The sequence below is a fragment of the Pongo pygmaeus genome, chromosome 6 (genome assembly GCF_028885625.2).
Source record: "Pongo pygmaeus isolate AG05252 chromosome 6, NHGRI_mPonPyg2-v2.0_pri, whole genome shotgun sequence".
Taxonomy (NCBI): domain Eukaryota; kingdom Metazoa; phylum Chordata; class Mammalia; order Primates; family Hominidae; genus Pongo; species Pongo pygmaeus.
In genome coordinates this window covers 137817122-137842240 of record NC_072379.2, presented here as the reverse complement: position 1 = coordinate 137842240, position 25119 = coordinate 137817122, and the positions used below count along the sequence as shown (strand labels likewise).

General features: G+C 46.2%; 1 protein-coding gene across 8 annotated transcripts in view; it reads left to right on the top strand.

The window, feature by feature from the left end:
* KIAA1549 (KIAA1549 ortholog) overlaps nt 1–25119 on the top strand; it is a 158107-nt gene that overhangs the window by 110092 nt on the left and 22896 nt on the right. For all 8 annotated transcript variants that reach the window (XR_010127000.1, XR_008503730.2, XR_010126998.1 and 5 more), the window contains 4 exons: nt 2012–2217; nt 3610–3833; nt 5239–5392; nt 11899–12216. Coding sequence is in view for 4 of the 8 variants with exons in the window: in XM_063667866.1 (XP_063523936.1) it covers nt 2012–2217; nt 3610–3833; nt 5239–5392; nt 11899–12216 (902 nt within the window). In the remaining 4 variants the exon portion in view is untranslated. The remainder of the gene's footprint in view (nt 1–2011; nt 2218–3609; nt 3834–5238; nt 5393–11898; nt 12217–25119) is intronic.

Genomic DNA, 25119 nt, shown 5'->3' with positions numbered 1-25119 from the left:
GCCTGGCTGTGCTTCCATTGCACAAATGCACAAATAGTCAGGTTCCTTCTAGGTGTGGGGCCAGGAGAGAAAGCTTGAGCATAGCTGGAATCCAGACAATGGTGCCCCCTGGCTCAGACAGACATCATTCATTCAGAATCAGACAAATAACTTCTAATTGCTTGGGATAATGAATGTAATTCAAATTGAGAGAAAATACAGACTTACATAGCCATGCTGTTCTTTCCTTATATGAAACATCAACTACTGCTTCTTACTGCTTTGCTCATCTATGTTTCTTACACTGAGGAGAGACCTTTGTGTTTTTCACTTACGCTTTGAAGTTTCAAATGTTAGGCTTTTGTTTAGAAGCAGTTTCTGCATGCGCTTATTCCCCGTCAGCCTGCTGGCCATTTATTTGAAAGCAGCATCCAGAAGTGACTGTGGCTGATTAGAAGAAGGGCATCAGTTGACCTTTTTTTTGGGGGGAGGGGGGCACAGGGTCTCACTCTGTCACCCAGGCTGGAATGCAGAGACGTGATCTCGGCTCACTGCAACCTCTACCTCCTGGGATTAAGGGATCCTCCCACCTCGGCCTTCTGAGTGACTAGGACTACAGGCATGTGCCACCACGCCCAACTAATTAAAAAAAAAATTGTAGAGACAAGGTCTTACTATGTTGCCCAGGCTGGTCTCAAACTCCTGGGCTCAAGCAATCCTCTTGCCTCAGCCTCTCAAAATGCTGGGATTACAGGCATGAACCATTGTGCCTGGCCAGTTGATCTTCTTAAGTGTGAGTAACTAGCTCTTTCTACTCAGCCCGTCTTCATTTTTCTCTTTCTCTTTTCAAAATTAAAGTGTATTGGGATTATCTCTACTATAAAAATAATACTTATTACAGAAAATCCTCATTATCAAAAATAAAAGACATTGGGAAAAATCACCCATCATGTGAAGATTCAGTCTCTGTTAATATTTTTAAGTGTTTCCTTTCTGTCTTTTTTTGTGCATTTGAATTTCTTTCTTTTTTCACAGTTCTGATTAGTTTTTAAGAAAATTATTGTGGTTAAATATACATGGCCTAAAATTTGCCATGTAACCATTTATACATGTACTCTTCAACTGTTTTTAAAGTAGGAACTAGCGCCGGGCCCGGTGGCTCCTGCCTGTAATCTCAGCACTTTGGGAGGCCGAGGCAGGTGGATCACTTGAGGTCAGGAGTTCAAGGCCAACTTGGCCAGTATCGTGAAACCCTGTCTCTACTAAAAGTATTAATATAAAAGTTAGCTAGGCGTGGTGGCACGCACCTGTAATTGCAGCTGCTCAGGAGGCTGAGGCAGGAGAATCACTATCCAGCCTAGGCGACAGAGTGAGACTCTGTCTCAAAAAAATAAAAAATAAATTAAAAAAATAAATAAAGTAGGAACTAATTCCCTGTAAGCAACAGGTTTTTTCTTCTCATCTGTCTTCAACTTCGTCTTCTTTCCACATCAGAACTGAAAAGCCAGAAGTGTGGTCATTGTTAACTGGTACTTGCCTACATGTACTGGTCTTCTGTTTTCTCTGTAGTACGACATTGCCTTGGCAACTGAATTTGTATCACTCCGGCGAGCTCCCTCCCAGATGGTAGCAGTAGTTCAGAGCCGCTGTAAATGTGTTCTCTGAGAGTTCTGTGAATGGCTTATTGACTACTGAGCAACTTCAGGCTCCTTCTGTCCTATATTCTTTCTGAATGAAGATTTTGAACCACAGTTAGACAAAACAGTGCAGTTTTGGACACAGTATCATAATGATTTCCTCATGTCTCTTCTCAGGGCACTTGTAATTTTTAATGAAGTTAGAGGATACAGTGTATAGCCCAGACTATTTAAGCTCAGAGAGTGAAATTGTAAACATTCTGCTACTGCAGTGGGGATGTATTTTTGGTCAGAGGCCCATCCAAGGATTCTTTAAAGAATAATTCACAATTTTGATTAGTTGCTGTTTCTTTAGATGACTTTGTGTATATGTTTTGCTTTTCCTTCTGTTCCAGGGCCACCACTGCCCAGTTCGGGAAATGAGCAGCACTCATCAGCCTCCATCTTCGAGCACGTGGACAGGATCTCCCGCCCCCCGGAGGCTAGCCGGCGGGTCCCCAGTAAGATCCAGCTTATCGCCATGCAGCCGATCCCAGCACCTCCCGTCCAGCGCCCCTCCCCAGCTGACCGAGTGGCGGAAACCAATAAAATCAACAAAGAGGTATTTGCTTTTGTTTAAAAGTCTGTAAATTAAAAAACTCGGCTAAGCGCGATGGCTTATTCCTGTAATCCCAGCACTTGGGGAGGCCAAGGCAGGCAGATTGCCTGAGGTCGGGAGTTTGAGACCAGCCTGGCCAACATGGTGAAACGCCATCTCTACTAAAAATACAAAATTAGCTGGGCGTGGTGGCAGGTTCCTGTAATCCCAGCTGCTCAGGAGGCTGAGGCAGGAGAATCACTTGAACCCGGGAGGGGGAGTTTGCACTGAGCCAGGATCTCACCACTGCACTCCAGCCTGGGTGACAGAGTGAGACTCCATCTCAAAAAAAAAAAAACAAAAAAACCCACACTCTTATTGGGTCAGTGTTTGAAAATGAGTGCAAGGTAAAGTGTCAACTGGTTACTAAAGGCATAAGCTGCTGACAGGGATTCTTAATGTAAAACATCACGCTTGTTGGAGATCAGATACTGTGCATGGACACTCTGGGGCGCATTGGCAGACATTCAGAAAAGTGTTAGTGTGGCCGACCAGGGGCTGCCCTCCTCAGAAAGAGCCACTTCAGCTTCTGATCCTCCTCACGCTACGACCCAGTTCAGGTCTCCGTCTTTGGGGATACCACTCTGGGGGCAGGGGGTCTCATGTCAGGGAACTTGTTTTGGTGACACTAGGTAATTATCTTCTTTGTATCTGTCCTATTTATTAAAGATCTCTAAAGGAGGAAAATATTTATTCTTTTCTGGTTATCAGATGTCTCTTTAAAGTTGTCATTGGCCGATTTCCAAGGTTCGAGTGACTTTTTTTCCCTATTTTGGGGGATGGTGACAAGACTCCAGTGCACCACGCAGTGCTTGAGGGTAAAGCTCGTGGGATGGCAGGGTCTCTGCTCCTCCCTGGGCTGTGCCTGTTGCTCTCTCGGTGACTCCGTGGAGCTTACAGACAGCAAGTTAAGTGTGGGCCAGAGGAGAGGAGCATAGCAGGAAGGCACTCCTAGAAGGTTTTGCTGGCCGGGCGTGGTGGCTCACACCTGTAATCCCAGCACTTTGGGAGGTTGAGGCGGGCATATCATTTCAGGTCAGGAGTTCAAGACCAGCCTGGCCAACATAGAGAAACCCCATCTCTACTAAAAGTACAAAAAATGAACTGGGCATGATGATGCATGCCTGTAATCCCAGCTACTTGGGAGGCTGAGGCAGGAGAATCACTTGAACCCGGGAAGTGGAGGTTGCAGTGAGCTGAGATCATGCCATTGCACTCCAGCCTGGGCAACAGAGTGAGACTCTGTGTCAAATAAATAAACATAAAAATAAATAAATCAAAGACTTTGCGAAGCGTGTGTCCCAGATGCCTCCCGGGACCTCTATGGCTGTCTTTCTCTCCCTCACCCTTCCTCAGATTCAGACCGCGCTGCGGCACAAATCTGAGATCGAGCACCATCGCAACAAGATCCGCCTGCGCGCCAAGCGCCGCGGGCACTACGAGTTCCCGGTGGTGGACGACCTGTCCTCGGGCGACACCAAGGAGCGACACCGGGTATACCGCAGGGCACAGATGCAGATCGACAAGATCCTGGACCCCACGGCCAGCGTGCCCTCCGTGTTCATAGAGCCCAGGAAGAGGTGGGCTGGGGTCCTGCAGCTAGGCGGCGGGGCAGGCGCACAGAGGTGCTGCGGGGGGCACAGGAGCAGGACAGGAGCCCCTCTGCTACTGCAGGGCCTGTGACAGAAGGACCCCATCCGTGTTCACATGGAGGTCTCTGAAGACAGTTGAAGGGGCTTATGCACAGAAGGATGCGGAGGCCACTCGGAAGGCTTACCCTGGCTGAAGGTCACCTTGGTGTGGGAGGCGGCGGCTTTGTTCTCACCTCTGCCCCTCCGCCTGCCTCGGGGCATTTCCTGGGGCTTAATCTGTGTCTTCCAATTCAGCCTGTCTAAAACTGCACTCACCCTTTCCCTTCCCACACTGGCTCCTTCTGTGGTATCCTTGGCCCTTCCTCACCTCCCACTCTGTCACCTCCAATATTTTCATCTCCCGGAGCCACCCAGACCGGTGCCCAGCAGATCTTCGTTGGTTTTCTCACAGCTGCCTGCAGGATCTGGGGTCTTACCTTCGCCTGGTCTCCCAGACTCCGGCCCCCGACATAGATGCGTTTTCCTTAAACAGGGCTCTCATGTATGTCTTTCTCTGTTCAAAACCTGAGGTGGCTCTTGTTGCCTGCCAGGTGGGTCCTGTGCTCCCGTTGCAGGCCGGCCCTGCCCCTCCACTCCAGCTCTTTTTCACGGGTCAGCCACACAGACAGAACTGCCACCCAGGAGATGGCCTGGTAGCCCCTGAACATTCACCTGCCTGCCATTTCTGCCCCTGGCACCTGCTTCCCACATCCTTCCTGGCTTCAGGTCCCATTCACTTTTCAAGACCTAGTTCTGGGCCGGGCATGGTGGCTCACGCCTATAATTCCAGCACTTTGGGAGGCCAAGGCAGGTGGATCACGAGGTCAGGAGTTCAACACCAGCCTGGCCAATATGGTGAAACCCCGCCTCTACTAAAGATACAAAAATTAACTGGACGTGGTGGCAGGCGCCTGTAATCCCAGCTACTCAGGAGGCTGAGGCAGGAGAATTGTTTGAACCTGGGAAGTGGAGGTTGCAGTGAGCCGAGATCACGCCATTGCACGCCAGCCTGGGCGACAGTATGAGACTGCGTCTCAAAAAAAGAATAATAAAATAAAAAAGACCTAGTTCTAGCCCCATGGGACTAATAGCTCCCACTGACTTCTTTTCTGAATGTCATGATTACAAATGGCTTTGTATCATTCTGTGTTGCTCCACGTGGGTTAATAGGTCTGTTTAGGTAGGCTCTGAGCTTCCTTAGAGCAGAGACTGTGTCGTACATGGCGTTTATATCCTATGGGGGGTTTCCAGGGGCTAGCACATCCTAGGTACTCAGGCTACTTAGTGTTTAGTTGATAAGTCAGTGGCAAAAATGGTGATTTCCTACGAAGATAATTTCTCTTTTTCCTGGCAGCTCACGGATAAAACGTTCTCCCAAGCCTCGCCGGAAACACCAGGTCAACGGCTGTCCTGCCGACGCTGAGAAGGACCGGCTCATCACCACGGACAGCGACGGCACCTACAGGAGGCCCCCCGGCGTCCACAACTCGGCCTACATCGGATGCCCAGTGCGTGCCACCGACTCTGGTTTCTAGAACTGGCGTGGGGGCGGCTCCTAGAAAGATGCGCTGAAGGGGGAGGAGAAGCAGCAGCACTGGCTGCCGCCCTGTGTGGTGTCGGTGCCTGATGGCTGATGCACCAGGGCTCTAGGTCATGAAGTGGGTGGGGTGGGGTGCCACCCCTTCTGACGGGAGACTTGAGTCCTGTCAACCAGGGTGCTGCCAAGTGCCACCTCTGGAAACACACTCCGTGTTTTTCCTCTCTATACGTAAGCCCCGTTCTCTCAGACTTCACAGTGGGACTTTTTTTGAGGTTAACTGGAAAACAGAGAGAGAGAAATATCCTCAAGGTTTTTTTCCTTCTCCCTAGTCAGAGGATTATTTGGTTTTATTGTTTATTTTTATTTTTTATTTTTTTGGGACAGGGTCTTACTCTGTTGCCCAGGCTGGAGTGTAGTGGTGTGATCCAGGCTCACTGCAGCCTCAACCTCCTGGGCTCAAGTAATTCTCCCACCTCAGTCTGCTGAGTAGCTAGGACCATAGGCATGTGCCACCATGCCCAGCTAATTTTAAAAATTTTTGTAGAGATGGGGTCTCAGCATGTTGCCCAGGCTGGTCTCAAACTCCTGGCCTCAAGTGATCCACCTTGGCCTCCCACAGTGCTAGGATTACAAGTATGAGGGCATGACCCTGAGATCAAGAGTCTCATGCTCTACTGACAGAGCTAGCTCGGCTGGGTTTCCTAATGAGAGGAGGGATATTTAGGGTGTTATTTCCCTGTACTGTCCTTGGAGTGCTAAGAAGATAGTGTATTTGCTTATATATATTTTGCGTTTATGGGAGAAAGAGATTAATGGAAATTAAGAAATAATGAGTGGTGGCTCAGACCTGTAATGCCAGCACTTTGGGAGGCTGAGGTGGGTGGATCGCTTGAGCCCAGGTGTTGGAGACCAGCCTGGGCAATATAGCGAAACCCTATCTCTCCAAAAAATGCAGAAATTAGCCAGGCGTGGTGGTGCATGCCTGTAATCCCAGCTACTTGGGAGGCTGAGGTGGGAGAATCGCTTCAGCCCAGGAGGTTGAGGCTGCAGTGTGCTTTGATTGCACCACTGCACTCCAGCCTGGGTGACAGAGCAAAACCCTGTTCCTAAATAAATAAGGGATTATTTTTTTCCAAAGTGAAAGAGGTCCAGACAGATTTGCTTGAAGTATTAAAGGCAGATATTGATAGTGTAAGAAAGATGCACACACACACAGACTGCATTGAGTAGGGGAGAGAGAACCAGCCTCACTTAACAACCCATGAGAAATACAGACACAAAGATACCCCAAGACAGGGAGGGCGAGCCAGGTACTGCTAACTCCGGCAGCACTGGGAAACACAGGGCGTCCTAAACTCCATGCCAGGAGAGCCCTGCCTTGCCGCAGCAGGCCCCTTTCACCTCCTGGAGGCCCTCACAGAGCCAGCCTGGTTTAAAGACACGTTAGCAAAAAGTACAGCCTTTGAGAAGGGATTTGTGATGGATGTGATCGCTTTAGATAGACCTTATGCAACCAGCCATTTCTTAGTTGAGGTTTGTATTTTTCTCCTAAATTACATAAATAACAAGCACTTAAATACGCTAAATATAATTACACAAATGTGCAAACATTATACTGGGATGGGGCCTAAATACAACTAAATTATGATCATCTGAAAGAACGAGACCTTTCCTTAGGAACTTACGGTATTTCTAGGGTCCTAAAGACCAACCTTCTTGATCTACTCATGGGGATCGGTGCGATTTCAGAGAGTCAGGCTGTCTGTAAATGAAACTACTGTCTTCCTCAGTACAAGGAATTGAGTAGTTCCTGTTACTTTCTAAATGTGGTGCATGGCTGCTCTTACAGTAGGTGGTGCTCTTGTGCTGTGTTGGGTTCTGGGGGTATTTGGGCATCTGTGGGGTTTGGCTTGATCTGGGGAGGGCTCCCCAGGGTTGTCACCCGGAGCTTTTGTGTGTGCCAAGTGGAGACTTGCTGTGGTGTGGAACTAACAGAAGGGGCAGCATCCCTTTTTGCCCCTTCACTTCTCCAGCCAACCTGGGCTCCTCTCTCAAAGGAATTTGTGGGGAACCCTCTCAGTCCCCCTCCCTTTGGTTTTTTTAAATGATTGAGTTTTTTATGGGGAGGAACCTGTGTTCTCCTGGCTGTCTTCATTTGCCTGTTTCAGTGACTCTAGATCAGCCTTCTTTCGTGGTAGCTTTGCAGCATCCTTTTCTTCCTTTTTTCCTTAGCAGAGAGTGCAGGGATTCCTCCTCCTGTGGGTGCAGAGCAGCCTCTTCCTGGAAGACACCACCCCAGAGGCTGCTTGCCTTCAGTGGCTCCTTTTTTAAAAGATTTCCCCAAAATAAAAATCTTCCTCAGATTTTGAATTCTGAAACACTTTAAAAGATAATGCCTATCTCAGAACTCATCTTTTCTTAGGTAGTTTATCTTTTTTTCCCTCAACTTTTATTTTAGAATCAGTGGTACATGTACAGGGTGGTTTTTTTTTTTTTTTTTTCCCCATCTTCAAGCTTATACTAGGGAAGTACTATGTGTTTTTGAATTACCTTGAATTTTCCACTTTCCCCTCAAAAATATCTTCTCCTTGAGCGGTGTGTTCTCCTAAGGCCAAGAGAAATATTCCTTGGTTCCTTGTAATGAGGGTGACCATTATAATTCAGGCCTTGGTAGAAATCCAGCCAGCTGCCTGTTTTTGTAAGTAATTTTTTTTTTTTTGGAGACACTCTAGCTCTGTTGCCCAGGCTGGAGTGCAGTGGTGCAATCACTTCTCACTGCAGCCTCGACCTCTCCAAGCTCAGGTGATCCTCCCACCTAAGCCTCCAAGTCGCTGGGATTACAGGCGCATGCTGCCTTGCCTGGCTAATTTTTGTATTTTTAGTAGGGATGGGGTTTCACCTTGTTGCCTAGGCTGGTCTCAAACTCCTGGGCTCAGCGATCCTCCTGCCTTGGCCTCCCAAATTTCTGGGATTATAGACATGAGCCACCAAACCTGGCCTATATAGAGTTTTATTGCAACACAACCACACCCATTTGTTGGCTTGATACCAATGACTGTTTTTGCTGCAAGGCAGAGTTGAGTGGTTGTGACAGACTATATGACTCATAAAACCTTAAGTATTTACTGTGACCCTTTACAGAAAAAGTTTGATGTAATTTGTCATCCAATCCAGACACTTTTGAAAGTGTAAGGGGGTGTACTATTAATCGTTACCGTGGGACAACAGGCATAAACTGGGGTTGTCCTGGACAACCAGGCTGTCTGGTCACCCTCTTACAACACCCACAAAGGACTACAAAATAGGCACCAAAATCTGTAACTTTGATGACTAACAGTAAAAAGATGTACATTTATTTCTGAAGACTGATAAACTGTATCTGAACACATCTATATGTGAAACATCTATGGTCTAAATATAGATGTTAGAATATAGGAAATTGAGTAAATCCTCTTCTTGGCCTGCAAGTTCTGATAGTCTCGCCTGCAAAATGAGGAGAAAACAAGAAGGTGAAGGACAGGAAGAGGAAGTGTCCTGGCCCAGGAGCTCCTGGCCTTCTGGCAGGATTCACGGGGGCCATTGGGAATCCAAGGGGACTGTCCTTCCCATCTGCAGATCATCTCTCTCGGTATAGAAGTTTAGCCTTCTCTGAAATTCTGGCCACTGAGAATGAGATTGGCAGTGGTTATAGCCGCTGGGGACTCTGCCCAAATGTCTGAGATCCTTTCCCACAGTGGAATCTCAGTTTGTGCCTGCAGTTTTTTGTGTCACCACACTACTTGCTTTCTTGCAGTAGAGCCACATAGGCAGCCACCGGAATCACCGCCAGGAACATCGCTTCTGTTTCTGGAGAAACCCTCTTACTTACCAGTAGGCTGTTCTTCCAGACACACCCTCCCTTCTTTCCACCCATGAGCTGTAGGTTAGTGGTACACTGCCGACCAGGCTTCCTCATCTGCTCCTCAAGAAAATCAAGAATTGGAGAAGGGCATGACTGTGGACCTTTATCCACCTCATAAGGAAAGGAGCACAGGTTCCTTCCAAGGTGACATCATCAACTAGAGGCCACCTTGGGGCCCCAGATTCTCACTTAGAATTCCTCAGTGACAAATCTCATTTAGTAGAACCTCCACTGGGATGTTGCAGTTGGGAGAAATGGACTCATAAGCCCAAGAGTGTCACGTGCAAGAGAGGGAGGTCACCAGTGGGGACTGCCGTGGAGAGAAGAGCCCCTACCCCATCCCACGAGGGCAGTCGCTGCTTCACGGCAGTTGGTGGTTTCTGTGTTGCCTGAGGGCCTGGTCATGCCAGAGCTTCAGACTCTACCAAGAGAACCCAGAAATCTGAGTGTTACTATGAAATTTTCAGATGTTTAAAATAATAGCTATCAATTAAAAGAGTGTGTAGGCCAAGCAAAACCTGTCCATGGGTTGACTGTGGGTTTACTGATTTTGTATGGTTCTCTCTCAGTTTGGAGTTAAGAACCTACTGCCGTTCACATTGGCAGGAATAATAACTGATCACCCGTTAGAAGCATTTTCCAGGTAGGGGGCTAAGGTTAAGGATGTGTCTATAGAGTAGTTTATCTTTGTAATAGACTCACTGATCCAGATGGGTAAGGGAATGTCTTCCTTGGCCCCTTAAGTACGGTGATCCAACTAGCTGGGCTAAACTGCAGGCACATGGCAAGTGAAGCATTCTAGATAGAAGCTGCCCACCGTTCCTCACAGAGGGTATGGGGTCCCCAGCCCCTCGGGCAGAACCTTTTCTCTCTTCACTGTGTCTGCTGCAATGACCATGCTGTTTGGGCTCATGGAGCCTATAAGACCAGAAAGGATGACTCTTCTTCGTTAGTTCCTGGTTTTGTCTCTTACAGTTTACCTGGTATATATTATGACCGTGTTTTGCTCATAAGAGTATTGGGAAATGAGATTTAAAAAATCTTTATTGTGACTTATATTTCTACCTCTTAAATAGTAGGTATAGAACACAATTTATACCTTTCTTTTTTTTTTTTTTTTTTGGGACAGAGTTTCACTCGTTACCCAGGCTGGAGTGCAAGAGTGCAATCTCAGTTCGTTCACTGCAACCTCCCCCTCCTGGGTTCAAGCGATTCTCCTGCCTCAGCCTCCCGAGTGGCTGAGATTACAGGCATGCACCACTACGCCCAGCTAATTTTTATACTTTTAGTAGAGACAAGGTTTCACCATGTTGGCCAGGCTGGTCTTGAACTCCTGACCTCAGGTGATCCACCCATCTCGGCCTCCCAAAGTGCTGGGGTTACAGGCATGAGCCACTGTGTCCAGCCAATTTAAACCTTTCTTAATGACTCTTGTGATCCAGAGATACCTTCATTTTAAAGACAAATGGTTCTGAATAGTTTTCATAAAATAGATATTGTAATTGCTTACATACGTACGTAGGCTTTTTTTTTTTTTTTTTTTTTTTAAGAGTCTAGGTCTCTCTGTTACCCAAGCTAGGGTGCAGTGGGGCAATCATAGCTCACTGCAACCTCGACCTCCTGGGCTTAGGAAATCCTCCTGACTCAGCCTCGTGAGTAGCTGGGACTGCAAGTGCTCACCACCACCCTCAGCTAACTTTTAAGCAATTTTTTGTTAAGATGGGGGTCTTGCCATGTTGCCTAGGTTAGTCTCAAATTCCTGGCCTCTCTGGAAATGATCTTCCTGCCTTGGTCTCCCAAGTTGCTGGGATTACAGGTGTGAGCCACTGCACCCAGCCCACATACATAGTTTTAATATGTATAGTTTTAAAAGTTTTGATCTTTTAAGGATATGTAAGACTATTTTCTAATAGTCAATAGACTACTTTACTTTTTGACGTCCAGCTGTGGAAAATTTACTAGTTTTTTTCAATACATAAACTTTGAAATATGTTTTTTGGCTGTTTAGGGGCTTTCAGTAAAAGTGTTCACTTCCAGGTACTGAAATGCCTTGTAAATACTTGAGTGTTGCTGAAAAAATGATTGTTGAATTTTGGCAATTTTTTTCTGGTTCAAGCCTCCCCTCTCCTTCCCATGAAATGTAATACACATTCCTCAGCTGTCATTTTTTTATTTTTTTGAGACAAGGTCTCACTCTGTCATCCAGGCTGGAGTACAATGATGCGATTATAGCTCACTGCAACCTCAAATTCTTGGGCTCAAGCTATCCTTCCACCTCAGCCTCCCAAGTAACTGGGACTACAGGTACACACCACCACACCCGGCTAATTTCTTTTTTTTTTTAGAGATGGGGTCTCACTTTGTTGCCCAGGCTGGTCTCGAACTCCTGGCCTCAAGTGCTTCTCCACCTCAGCTTCCCAAAATCCTGGAATTAAAGGTGTGAGCCACTGTGCACAGCCTCAACTGTCATTTTTTACTTCTTATGATAGAACTTTTCCTCAATGTCAGGAAGACTGTTTAGGGTTGCCACAAAAACTCATGTGTGATTCTTCCTTTGCCATTTCTCACTGTAGTCGGATCCTGACCTCCCAGCCGATGTGCAGACACCATCCTCGGTGGAACTGGGGAGGTATCCAGCCCTTCCCTTCCCGGCCTCCCAGTACATCCCACCCCAGCCGTCCATAGAGGAGGCACGCCAGACCATGCACTCCCTCCTGGACGACGCCTTTGCCCTCGTGGCCCCCAGCAGCCAGCCTGCCAGCACCGCAGGTGTAGGCCCCGGAGTCCCACCCGGCCTGCCCGCAAACAGCACCCCTTCCCGGGAAGAGAGGCGAGCCACCCAGTGGGGGTCCTTCTACAGCCCAGCCCAGACGGCCAACAATCCCTGCAGTGTAAGTACTGGCCTTCTAGAATTCTCTGGTTGGCAAGATGTTGAAGCTTTGTTGCCTTACTGCCTGACTTTCAGGCTCCCCACAAAACTGTGGTTGCATTTGATAAGAATTAAAACTCGGGTGATGGGTCTTAGTTTTTATCTTCTACTAAATTAATTCTTAATGTTGGAAGTATCCGTTTCTGTGGGTTTACAGGCTCATGCCTGTAATCGCAGCAATTTAGGAGGCCAAGGCAGGAGGACTTTTGCTTTGTGGAGGAATGGAGGGGGATTTTATGGAAGCATCTTCCTGGGTTCAAAACAGTGTCACGGAATGGAGGTGGGGTAACCGTCAAATGTATTCTTGTTGATGTCTCCAGAAAAGTTGCAGTTTAGAACGTATCCAAATCGTTGAGTTTCTTGTATGGCCACCTGGTACTGGAGAGACCCCTGAGGTTCTGAGATTGTAGGCAGCCAATCCCCATGTGGACAGTGACAACCACTTTCAAATGTCAGCTTTCCATCTTGGAGGTTGACATTTCAGCATTTCATCTGCCTTTGTTATCATTTGTGTTTTTCTTAGTCCTTTTAAATTTACCTTCCTGAGAGATGGAGAAGAAGTAAAACTCAAGGAAGTAAAGCTGCCATTCTTTTCTGCTAATTTCATATGAAATGATTGGACTAAGATTTGACTCTGGAGAGAAACTAATAGGTCACAATATGAATTTATTAGGGAGTGTTTATACCGGGTCCACCTTGTTATATGAAATTGGGTGGCAATAGACATATGGTAAAATACTTTTTTTATCTCTGAAATGGGTTTGAATTTTCAAAGTAAAAGCCTTCAGCAAGAGATTGTCTCCTTCAGGGCATGGGAGGCCGAGAGCCTACAGTATGGGGAACTGCTATCATGTGGGGTGGGGTGGGAATACCATTCAATCTAATCCTTACTGTTTTTAATCTTACGATATAGCTTGTTCCAACAAATATCTTCAAAATTACAACTGGTGGTTTATAATATTTCAGGAAATGCATGGTACAGAACAAACCTCAGTGGTAAAATAAATGTGGAAACAGCTGCCATCGGGTCACTTTAAAGTTTTCTCATTTGCTTATTCATTCAAATATATTTACAAAGCACCTGCTGTGTCGCAGGCACTCTGCTTAGGTGCTGGAGACAGAGTAGTGCACAGTACAGGTCCCTGCCCCCCAGTTCTTACATTCCTGTGGAGGCTCCGTGGACAATCAAAACTCATTCCAGTACAGCGTGGAAGGTGCTATGGCGGGGGGGAGGCGATGTGGGAGGGGCATCTTAGCAGAGCCTTGAGGTCTTTTTTTTTTTTTTTTTTTTTAACATATATCAAAAGTAGTTTAATGATTTTGTTGAAAATGAAAATAAAATTACTTTCACATTGAAACTTTCCTTTCTTATTCTTATATCCAAAGGCGGGTGGCAGGGGAAGGAATCTGTAAACATTTGGAGTGAAAAGGATATTCAGTAATTTTAGTAACTGTTAATAAATTATTTTAAAAGTTAACATAAAACTGGGCTTATTTAAATTAGATGGCTGTGCATCTTAGACACATTATTAAATTTGCCACTTAACTGATTGGTTGCATATTTTTCCATGACCAAAAAATATGTTCTGGATGTATGATGTCCACTAGCAACTTAGCCATATGTGGCTTTTGAACACTTTTAATGTAGCTTGTCCAAATTGAGATGTGCTATAAGAATAAAATACTCCATATTTCAAAGACTTAGTACTAAAAAAAGAAGGTAAAATAGATTATTAACAACTATTCATTGATGACTTGATGTCAGGTAATATTTTTTCTTGGGTGTTTCTCGGAGAGGGGGATATGGCAGGGTCATAGGATAATAGTGGAGAGAAGGTCAGCAGATAAACACATGAACAAAGGTCTCTGGTTTTCCTAGGCAGAGGTCCCTGCGGCCTTCTGCAGTGTTTGTGTCCCTGGGTACTTGAGATTAGGGAGTGGTGATGACTCTTAAAGAGCATGCTGCCTTCAAGCATCTGTTTAACAAAGCACATCTTGCACCGCCCTTAATCCATTTAACCCTGAGTTGACACAGCACATGTTTCAGAGAGCACGGGGCTGGGGGAAAGGCCATAGATCAACAGCATCCCAAGGCAGAAGAATTTCTCCTAGTCAGAACAAAATGGAGTCTCCTATGCCCACCTCTTTCTACACAGACACAGCAACAATCTGATCTCTCATTCCTTTCCCCACACTTCCCCCACTTCTTTTCAACAAAACCGCCATCGTCCTCATGGCCCGCTCCCGATGGTCGCTGTCTCTTCGGAGCTGTTGGGTACACCTCCCAGACAGGGCGGCCGGGCAGAGGCGCTCCTCACTTCCCAGACGGGGCCGCCAGGCAGAGGCGCTCCTCACTTCCCAGACGGGGCGGCCGGGCAGAGACGCTCCTCACCTCCCAGACGGGGCGGCCGGGCAGAGGCGCTCCTCACTTCCTCCCAGACAGGGTGGCGGCCAGGCAGAGGCGCTCCTCACCTCCCAGACAGGGCGGCCGGGCAGAGGCGCTCCTCACCTCCCAGACGGGGCGGCCGGGCAGAGGCGCTCCTCACCTCCCAGACGGGGTGGCCAGGCAGAGGCGCTCCTCACTTCCCAGACGGTGTGGCGGCTGGGCAGAGGCGCTCCTCACTTCCCAGATGGGGCAGCCGGGCAGAGGCACTCCTCACTTCCTCCCAGACGGGGTGGCGGCCAGGCAGAGGCACTCCTCACTTCCCAGACGGGGTGGCCGGGCAGAGGCGCTCCTCACTTCCCAGACGGGGCGGTCGGGCAGAGGTGCTCCTCACTTCCTCCCAGACGGGGTGGCAGCCAGGCAGAGGCGCTCCTCACTTCCCAGACGGGGCGGCCGGGCAGAGGCGCTCCTCACTTCCCAGACGGGGCGGCCGGGCAGAGGCGCTCCTCACTTCCCAGACGGGGCAGCCGGGCAGAGGTGCTCCTCACTTCCTCCCAGACGGGGTGGCGACCAGGCAGAGGCGCTCCTCACTTCCCAGACGGGGCAGCCGGGCAGAGGCACTCCTCACCTCCCAGACGGGGTGGCCAGGCAGAGGCGCTCCTCACTTCCCATAAGGGGTGGCGGCCGAGCAGAGGCGCTCCACACTTCCCAGATGGGGCAGCTGAGCAGAGGCGCTCCTCATTTCCTCCCAGAGGGGGTGGCGGCCAGGCAGAGGCGCTCCTCACCTCCCAGACGGGGCGGCCGGGCAGAGGTGCTCCTTATCTCCCAGATGGGGCAGCCGGGCAGAGGTGCTCCTCACCTCCCAGATGGGGTGGCCAGGCAGAGGCGCTCCTCACTTCCCATATGGGGTGGCGGCCGAGGCAGAGGCGCTCCACACTTCCCAGATGGGGCAGCTGAGCAGAGGCGCTCCTCATTTCCTCCCAGAGGGGGTGGCGGCCAGGCAGAGGCGCTCCTCACCTCCCAGACGGGGCGGCCGGGCAGAGGTGCTCCTCATCCCCCAGATGGGGCAGCCGGGCAGGGGTGCTCCTCACTTCCTCCCAGACGGGGTGGCGGCCGGGCAGAGGCACTCTTCACCTCCCAGACGGGGCGGCCGGGCAGAGGTGCTCCTCATCTCCCAGACGGGGCAGCCGGGCAGAGGTGCTCCTCACTTCCTCCCAGACGGGGTTGCGGCTGGGCAGAGGCACTCCTCACTTCCCAGATGGGGCAGCCGGGCAGAGGTGCTCCTCACTTCCTCCCAGACGGGGTGGCGGCCAGGCAGAGGCACTCCTCACCTCCCAGACGGGGCGGCCGGGCAGAGGTGCTCCTCATCTCCCAGACGGGGCAGCCGGGCAGAGGTGCTCCTCACTTCCTCCCAGACGGGGTGGCGGCCGGGCAGAGGCACTCCTCACCTCCCAGACGGGGTGGCCAGGCAGAGGTGCTCCTCACTTCCCATATGGGGTGGCGGCCGGGGCAGAGGCGCTCCTCACTTCCCAGATGGGGCAGCCGGGCAGAGGCACTCCTCACTTCCTCCCAGACGGGGTGGCGGCCAGGCAGAGGCGCTCCTCACTTCCCAGATGGGGGCCTTGAGGTCTTTTGGGATGGATTTTTCTGGACAAAATAGCATCTCTGTGGAAGTCTAAAGGATAATTAGTGGTTGTCAGTTGAAGAAGGATGTTCCTGGTGGTGGGAAGTACAGCAGAGGCACAGAAATTAAAGTGTATGGGACAGGCTTCAGTTGGAGAAACAGAGGCTGGGTTTACCTTCCTTCCTGAAACAACTGAAAACACTAGAAGGAGTATCTGGGTGACTTGACATTAGACTTTAGGTAAGAAAGGACAGGGGGATCAATGAGAAGTGAACTGAGTCCTCCAGTTGCCCCAGCTTACATCTGGAGTTTCTAGTCACGGCACAGCAGGTGGGACCCCAGGCAGAGCTCCATGGTCTCCCTGAGTTGAAGAAATGGAGTTTGGAAGTCTGGGGAGGAAAAGGCAGCTGGATTTCATGAGGGAGAGTGCAGGAGAGCAGAGAGATACCCTGAGCAGGATGCTAGGCATCTGCAGAGAATCTTTGTTTGAGTACTGATCAGTTTATGGGTACACAGAAATTACCCAAAAGAGCCCCTCAAAAAGATTAGTGGGAACAACCCTCAAAATTCACACAGACCTGGGGATAAGCTCTTGCTATGGATTGAACTGTGTCCTCCCCAAAATCACATGTTGAAGCTGAAACCCCCCACATGACTGCGTTGGAGATAAGGGCCTTTAGGGAGGTAATTAAGAGTAAATGAGGCTGGAAGGGTAGAGTCCCGATTCAATAGAACTGCTGCCTGTAGAAGATGAGGAAGAGACTCCAGAGCTGTCTCTCTGGCCAGGTTAAGACACAGAGAGCAGGCAACTAACTGTCTGCAAGCCAGGAAGAAAGCCCCACCTGAAACTGAACACTGCCAGATGTTGATGTAAGACTTCCCAGCCTCTATAACTACGAGAAAATTATGAGAAAATCAGTTTCTGTTCCTGTGTGTGTGTGTGGTTTTTTTTTTTTTTTTTTTGAGACGGAGTCTCGCTTTGTCGCCCAGGCTGGAGTGCAGTGGCGCAATCTCGGCTCACTGCAAGCTCCGCCTCCCGGGTTCACGCCATTCTCCTGCCTCAGCCTCCCGAGTAGCTGGGACTACAGGCGCCCGCCACCACGCCCGGCTAATTTTTTGTATTTTTAGTAGAGATGGGGTTTCACCGTGTAGCCAGGATGGCCTCAATCTCCTGACCTCGTGATGCGCCTGCCTTGGCCTCCCAAAGTGCTGGAGTTTCTGTTGTTTTAGGCCACCATTTCTAAGGTATTTTGTTATGGAAGCCTGAGCAGATGAGTAAGGTTCCTTTTCCAACAGTTGGTGGAAACTGCATAATTCATGCAACATCAGTCAGAGTATTCAGAAGAGTTTTGCCTCAGTAATGGGGCAAAATTAGCCCCAACTTAAAGCTGCTCTGGTTCCACCTAACCACAAAACCGTAACATCTAAACCCAAGCAAAGCTCAAGAATATAGAAACACAAAAATATGCAGCATTCAATAAGGTAAAATTAATAATGTCTGCATCAAATCAAACTAAATAGACAAGCAAAGAAGCAGGAAAATGATACAGATGATAGAGTTACTAGACAAGCTGTATGTGGTAGTTCACACCTGTAATCCCAGCACCTTGAGAGGCTGAGGCTGAGGCAGGAGGATTGCTTGAGTCCAGGAGTTTGAGACCAACTTGGGCAACACAGTGAGACTCTGTCTCTACAAAAAATATAAAAATTAGCTGGGCGCTACTTAGGAGGCTAAGGTGGGAGGATCACTTGACTCTGGGAGGCTGAGGCTACAGTGAGCTGTGATTGCATGATTGCACCACTGCACTCCAGCCTGGGTGACAGAGCAAGACCCTGTCTCAAAGAAAAGAAAAGAGAAAAACAACTAGTAGACAGGATATCAAAAGAATTCTTATAATGGAGTTCCATAGATTCAAGAAGCTAGAGGAAAGATTGTACACATTAACTAGAAGCACTGAAAATATTAAAGGGTAAAAGTCAGACTTAGAGATGAAAACTACGGTCTCTTGAGATGAAAAAATACACTGTATGGGATTGAAGGAAGATTACATAATTGGAGAAGAAAAAATTAGTGGGCTGTAGTAATAAAAACAGTATGGTACCGGCATAAAAACAGAAACATAGACCAATGGAACAGAATAGAGAGCCCAGAAATCAATCCACGCATATATGGTCAACTAATTTTTGACAAGGGCACCAAGAGGACATAATGGAGAAAAGATAGTCTTTTTAGTAAATGGTGAGGGGAAAACTAGATTTCTAGATGCAAAAGAATGAAATTGGACTCTTAGACACAAAAATCAACTCAAAATGAATAAAGGACCTAAGTGTAAGAGCTGAGATGATAAACTCCTAGAAGAGAACATAGGGGAAACTCCTTGATATTGACCTTGGCAATGAGTTTTTAGATATCACACCTATCACACCAAAAGCTCAGGTTATAGAAGCAAAAATAAGTAAATGGTACTGCATCAAACTAAAAAGCTCTGTACAGCAAACGAAAACATTGAAAATGTTTCAGTGAAAACACCTACAGACTGGAAAAAAATATTCATATACCACATATAAGGACTTAGTATCAAACATTTATTTTAAAAGACTCTTACAACTCAATAGCAGAAAAATAAATAATCCAATTTAAAAATGGGCAAAGGATTTGAACAGATATTTTTCCAAAGAAGACATAAAAATGGCTAACAGGTATATGAAACAGTGTTCAACATCACTAATCATCAGGGAAATACAAATTAAAACCTCTATGAGGTTGGGTGCAGTGGCTCATGCTTGTAATCCCAGCATTTTGGGAGGTGGAGGTGGGCAGATTGCTTGAGCTCAGGAGTTCAAGACCAATCTGGCTAAAATGGTGACACCCCGCTTCTACTATAAATACAAAAATTAGCTGGGCGTGGTGGCGCATGCTGGTAACCAGCTACTAAGGTGGTTGAGGCACAAGAATCACTTGAACCTGGGAGGCAGAGGTTACAGTGAGCCAAGATCATGCCATTGAACTCCAGCCTGGGTGACAGAGCAAAACTCTATCTCAAAACAAAACAAATAATACAAAACGTTCTATGAGATACTGCCTCACACTTGTTAGGATGTTTATTATCAAAAAGATAAGAAATAACAAATTTTTGCAAGGGTTTAGAGAAAAGGGAACCCTCGTACACTGTTAATGGCAATGTAGATTGGTACAGCCATTATGGAAAATAGTGTAGAGGTTTCTAAAGAAATTAAAAATAGAACTACCATATGACCCAGCAATCCCTCTGCTGGGTATATACCCAAAGAAGGTAAAATCACCACCTTGTAAAGATATCTGCATTCCTATGTTCATTACAGCACTATACACAATAACCAAGATATGAAAATAACCTAAGTGTCCCTTGATGGATGAATGGATAAAGAAAATGTTTTGGTGTATATATACAATGGAATATTATTTATCCTTTAAAAAGGAGATCCTGCTATTTGCTACAACATGGATGGACCTGGAAGACACTATGCTAAGTGAAATAAGCCAGAAACAGAAAGAAAAATATTGCATGATCTCACTTACATGTGGAATCTTAAAAAAAAAAAAAGTACCACAGATAGGATGGGAAAGGAAATTGGGAGATGGAGATCAAAGGATACAAAGTAGGGGATGTGTAGAATGAACAAGTCTAGAGATCTAAAGTACTAAATGAGGACTATAGTTAATTTTATTATATTGGGGATTTTGTTAAAAAGTAGATTTTAGCTACTTTTTTCACAAAAAAGTATGTGAGATAATGAATGTTAATTTGCTTCACTGTAAGTAACCATTTTACTATCTGTATGTAGCCAGTAATATGTTGTAAACCTCAAACATACCCAATAGAATTGTTTTTAAAAAGATAGAATGGCCAAAATTTTTCCAAATTTGGTGGAAACTGCAAATCCACAGATCCATTGGTTGATGAACTCTATGTGCAAGAAATATGAAGAAAACTATACCAAAAATGCCATAGTCTAAATTGCTTAAAACAAGTAAAAAAGATCTTAAAAGCAGCCAGAGAACAAGAATACATTATATACAGTGGAACAAAGATAAGGATGGCAGAAGAAATCTCATTGTCCAGAAGACAGTGGAACAAATCTTCAAAGAACTGAAAAGACCAAATGATCAACCTAGAATCTATATCTAGTAAAAGTATCTTTCAAAAACTAAGGTGAAATAAAAATGTTTTCAGACATATAAAAGCTATTTGAAATAATTCATCGCCAGCTGACCTGCATTATAAGAAGTGTTACAGGAAGTCTTTAAGGCAGAAGTACAGTGATACCATATGAAGACCTGGATCTACATACACATGTGAAAAACACTGGAAATGTCAATATGTGTGTGGGAAATTATTTTTTAAAACCCTCTCTTCATTATTTAAAACTTTAAAAAAGATAATTGACTACTTAAAATGAAAGTAATAAGCATATATTGTTGGGGGGGTTATAACATATATAGAAGTAAAATATATTAAAACAGCAGCACAAAAGGCCAAGAAAGGAGAAATTCAAGTTTGCTATTTTAATGTTCTTATACCGTACATGAAGTAGAATAATAGTGCTTAATGGGAGACTCTGATAAGTGAAAAATGCATAATATAAACCATAAGGCAACCTATTATTAGCTAATAAGCCAACAAAAGAATCAAAATGAAATCATAAAAAATAGCACAAAAGAAGGCAGAAAAGGGGCCGGGCATGGTGGCTCACGCCTGTAATCCTAGCACTTTGGGAGACTGAGGTGGGCGGATCACCTGAGGTCAGGAGATTGAGACCATCCTGGCCCAACATGGTGAAACCATGTCCGTCGTAAAATTCAAAAGTTAGCTGGGTGTGGTGGCATGTGCCTGTAATCCCGGCTACCCGGGAGGCTAAGGCACAAGAATCACTTGAACCCAGGAAGCCGAGTTGCAGTGAGCCGAAATCATGCCACTGCACTCCAGCCTGAGCGAAAGAGCGAGACTCTGTCTCAAAAAAAAAAAAAAAAAAAAGAAGGCAGAAAAGGAAGTGAAAAGTGATAAAGCACAGATGGGGAAAATTAAAAACAGGTACCAAGATGGTTGATTTAAATCCAGCCCTATCAATAATCACATTAAATGTGAATGGTCTAAACACCCCTATTAAAGGGCAGAGCTTGTCAGTTTGCATAAAAAGCAAGATCCAAGGACATGCTGCCTACAAGAAACTTTCATTAAATACAAAGATACAAATAGGTAAAAAGGAAAAGTATGGAGAAAAGTTTGGAGAAAGATATGCCATACTAACACTAATCATAGAATGCTGAAATGGCTATGTTAATATTAGCCAAAATAGAGCTCATAGTAAAGAATATTATTAAAGATTAGGAGGATAATTTCATAATAAAGTGGTCAGTTTATCTGGAAGACATAAAGTCTTACGTGTTTATGTGCATAGTATTAGAGCTTCAAGATACATTAAGCAAAAACTGACAAAACTGCATGTAGAAATAGATCTACAATTATGAAGATGAGAATGTAAACAACTGGAAGTCTCATGAACCGCTGGTGGGAATGTAAAATAGCATACAACCACTTGGAAGAAAAGTTTGGCAGTCTCTTTAAAAAGTTAAACATATATCCTACCATATGAACCAGCATTCTATTCCTAAGTATTTATCCAGGAGAAACAAAAGCATATTTTCATACAAAGACTTATACATCATGGCAGATTTATTTATAATAGACCCAAAGAAAACAGCAGCACATAATAGTACTCAATTTATGAATATACCACATTTGTTTATCCATTCTCGTGCAGAGTCTATTATTTAAAATAGGGTTCTCCAGAGAAACAGAACTAGTAGTGCGTGTGTATGTGGGTGGGTGGGTGTGTCTGTGTGTGTGTGTGTGTATGCGTTTGTGTTTATATGGAGAGAGTGAGGGGGAGAGAGAGAAATTTACTTATTATGAGGGGTCAGCTCATGTAATTATGGAGGCTGAGATTCCCATGATCTGCTTTCTGCAAACTGGAAACCCACAGAAGCCAGTGGTGTAGTTTGAAGGCCTGAGAGGTGGTTTCCAGTCTGAATCTGGAAGCTTGAGAACCAGGTGCTTCAAGGATGGGAGAAGATTCATGTCCCAGCTCATGCAGTCAGTCAAAGGAAACCCAAATCCAACCTTCCTCTGTCTTTTTCTTCTGTTCAGTCTTTCAACAGATTGGAAGATGCCCGCCCATATTGGGGAGGGCTGCCTTACTGTCCACCAATTCAAATGCTACTCTCTTCTGGAAACACCCTCACAGACGCACCCAGAAATAATGTTTAACCAGACATTGGGGTGTCCTGTGGCATAGTCAGGTTGATACATAAAATTAACTATTACAGTATGTTCTAAGCAGTGAAGTGAGTTCTGGCTGAGTAGTAACAGAGTGGGCACTAAAAGTGGTGAGACATGAGGCAGAAGAGGAAAAGCAAGAAGCTGATGGTTATGGAGCCTACATGTCATCCTGAGGGTGATGGCCGCACATGGAAGGGTTTTGAGCAGGTGGAGACGTAATTAGGTACGCCTTTTTGAAAGATTAGTCCCATTTTAGAGTGAAGAATGGTTGTCAGAAACAGAGAGACTAGTAGAAAGCTGTTGTAGTATTCTTGGTGAGAGAGTTGGTGACTCCAGCTAGTGCAGTGCAGTGGATAAATCCAAGAGGAAGAATCAGCGAGCCTTCAACATGTTTAATGGCTGATGGTGCTGAGCCAGTGCGGAAGAAGAGTCTGACAATTCACAAAAGGGGATGAGATGAATCTGGAGTACCAGTGGAGGAGCTCTCTTTAGAAATGAGGGGATATGTGGGAGGCTGATGCGGGTGGATCACAAGGTCAGGAGATTGAGACCATCCTGGCTAACATGGTGAAACCCCGTCTCTACTAAAAATACAAAAAAAAAAAAAAAAAAATTAGCTGGGCGTGGTGGCGGGCACCTGTAGTCCCAGCTACTCGGGAGGCTGAGGCAGGAGAATGGTGTGAACCCGGGAGGCGGAGCTTGCAGTGAGCTGAGATAGCACCACTGCAGTCCGGCCTGGGCGGAAGAGTGAGACTCCGTCTCAAAAAAAATAAAAATAAAAATAAAAAAATAATAAAAAAAAGAAATGAGGGGATATGCTTCTTCTAATTTAATGGGAAGGAGGAGGGAAAGGTTGGGCACAGATAAAATCAGGTTGTAGTTGGCTGGTAGAAGGTTGAGGAACCAGTCATGTCATGGCTTTTATCCTCAGAGCAGAGAAGGCAGAGTCATCCATTGAGAATAACAGAAGAAATGTGGCAGGGCAGGAGGTTTGAAGGAGAGGAGAGATTTGAAAGACCTATTATGGAGAATGAGACAACACAGATTAGGGACACAGGAATTATTTCTTAGCCTTGAGAGTGGTTGAGTTTGACTATCATGAAATTGAAGTGGCTCTAATTAATGTTCTCGAGTTTCATTGATGAACATTCAGTACCCAAGTATATGCATTGGGATTGATGAAGACTAGGGCTTTGTCAGGCACATGTGATGTGCAGGTGAGAGGGAGCAGTTGAAATGATAGACCAGGTGCTGCAAAGGAAAGGTGTGGAAAGCTGGGGTCATTTAAACATGACAGAACTTTGTTGATTCTTCCTCTTAAATCCATCCACACCGTGACATCAGTTGGAGCCACTGTCATTTCTCCCCAGCAGCTTCTTAATTGTCTCCCTGCCTCTGGTCTTGAATGTACGATGTTAGGGTGAAGCAGTTCTGATGCTGAACACAGCATGGCAGCTGATAGGTAAAATGTGGTTCACTGGTGTTGAGTAAGCCAAGTTTGCTGAAGGTCCAACACCTTGGATGCATCTCAGGATGACAGGAGGACTGGAAAAGAGGAGGAAGACCTACCACCAGCCGCTTAGCTTAGCTTGTCCTGCGTTTTCCAAAGGGAAAGGCTCATCTCACGAGCTGACCTGAACTTGTTCACTGCTGGTCTCTGATTGTTACTTCTCTCTGCTTCCAGGCTTTTCCTGATTCCCCGTCTTTCCCCTTCGCCCTGACTGCCAGTGCACTCCTCAGTGTACTCTCTCTAAGTAGCAATGTAATGCTGAGCATTCTGGGGATGGGCTTAGGAGCCACCTTGTGCTGCCAGAATCTACGTTTTGTTTGTTTGTTTGTTTCCCCCTTGACTACTGCTTTTCTCAGTGTGTAGCATGATTCTGCTCCTTTCCTTGTTTGGTTTCTGCTGATGAATTTTTAGCTGTAATTTTTGGCAGGTTTGTGTTGTTATTTCTCTTATTTGTTCATTGTTCATAGGTGTTGCAGATCCAAGATTCCCTGATAATGCCTTATAAATTCAAGCCCATCGTAAGATTTTTTAAATAAATATCGTTATTCAGTGGTTTTCTCATTGTGGACTTTTGATGTTACCCTGATGTAGTTGGATGAGAATGGTAGCAGCTTATTCTAGTGGAAAACCAGAATCATTGGCTTTATCCGTGCATATCTAATATAATTTCAACAAGTTTATAAATGGATTGTAAAGTTAGTGTTACCAAGGGGAGCCTGATCACTCTCTATTTGCTGCTATTTGCTTTTTTTTGGTTAAAAAAAAGAAAAACCACAGGAATGTGGATTTCAAGATGCCTTCAGTTACCGCATGAGCCTTTATTTGCCATCTGATGACATTATTACTCCTTTTTAGCAAGGGTAGGCGTGTTATGTATCAGTGAGTCAGGCCACGTGATAGTTGGTATTGCTGCTTCCTTGAGAAGGTAAGCTCTCCCTGGACTAGTCCTGTGAGTAGCAAGTACAAATACCTGGGCTGAGACACTTCACAAGCAGACCTCACTGTCTGGTTGCTTTACCTCAGGCCTA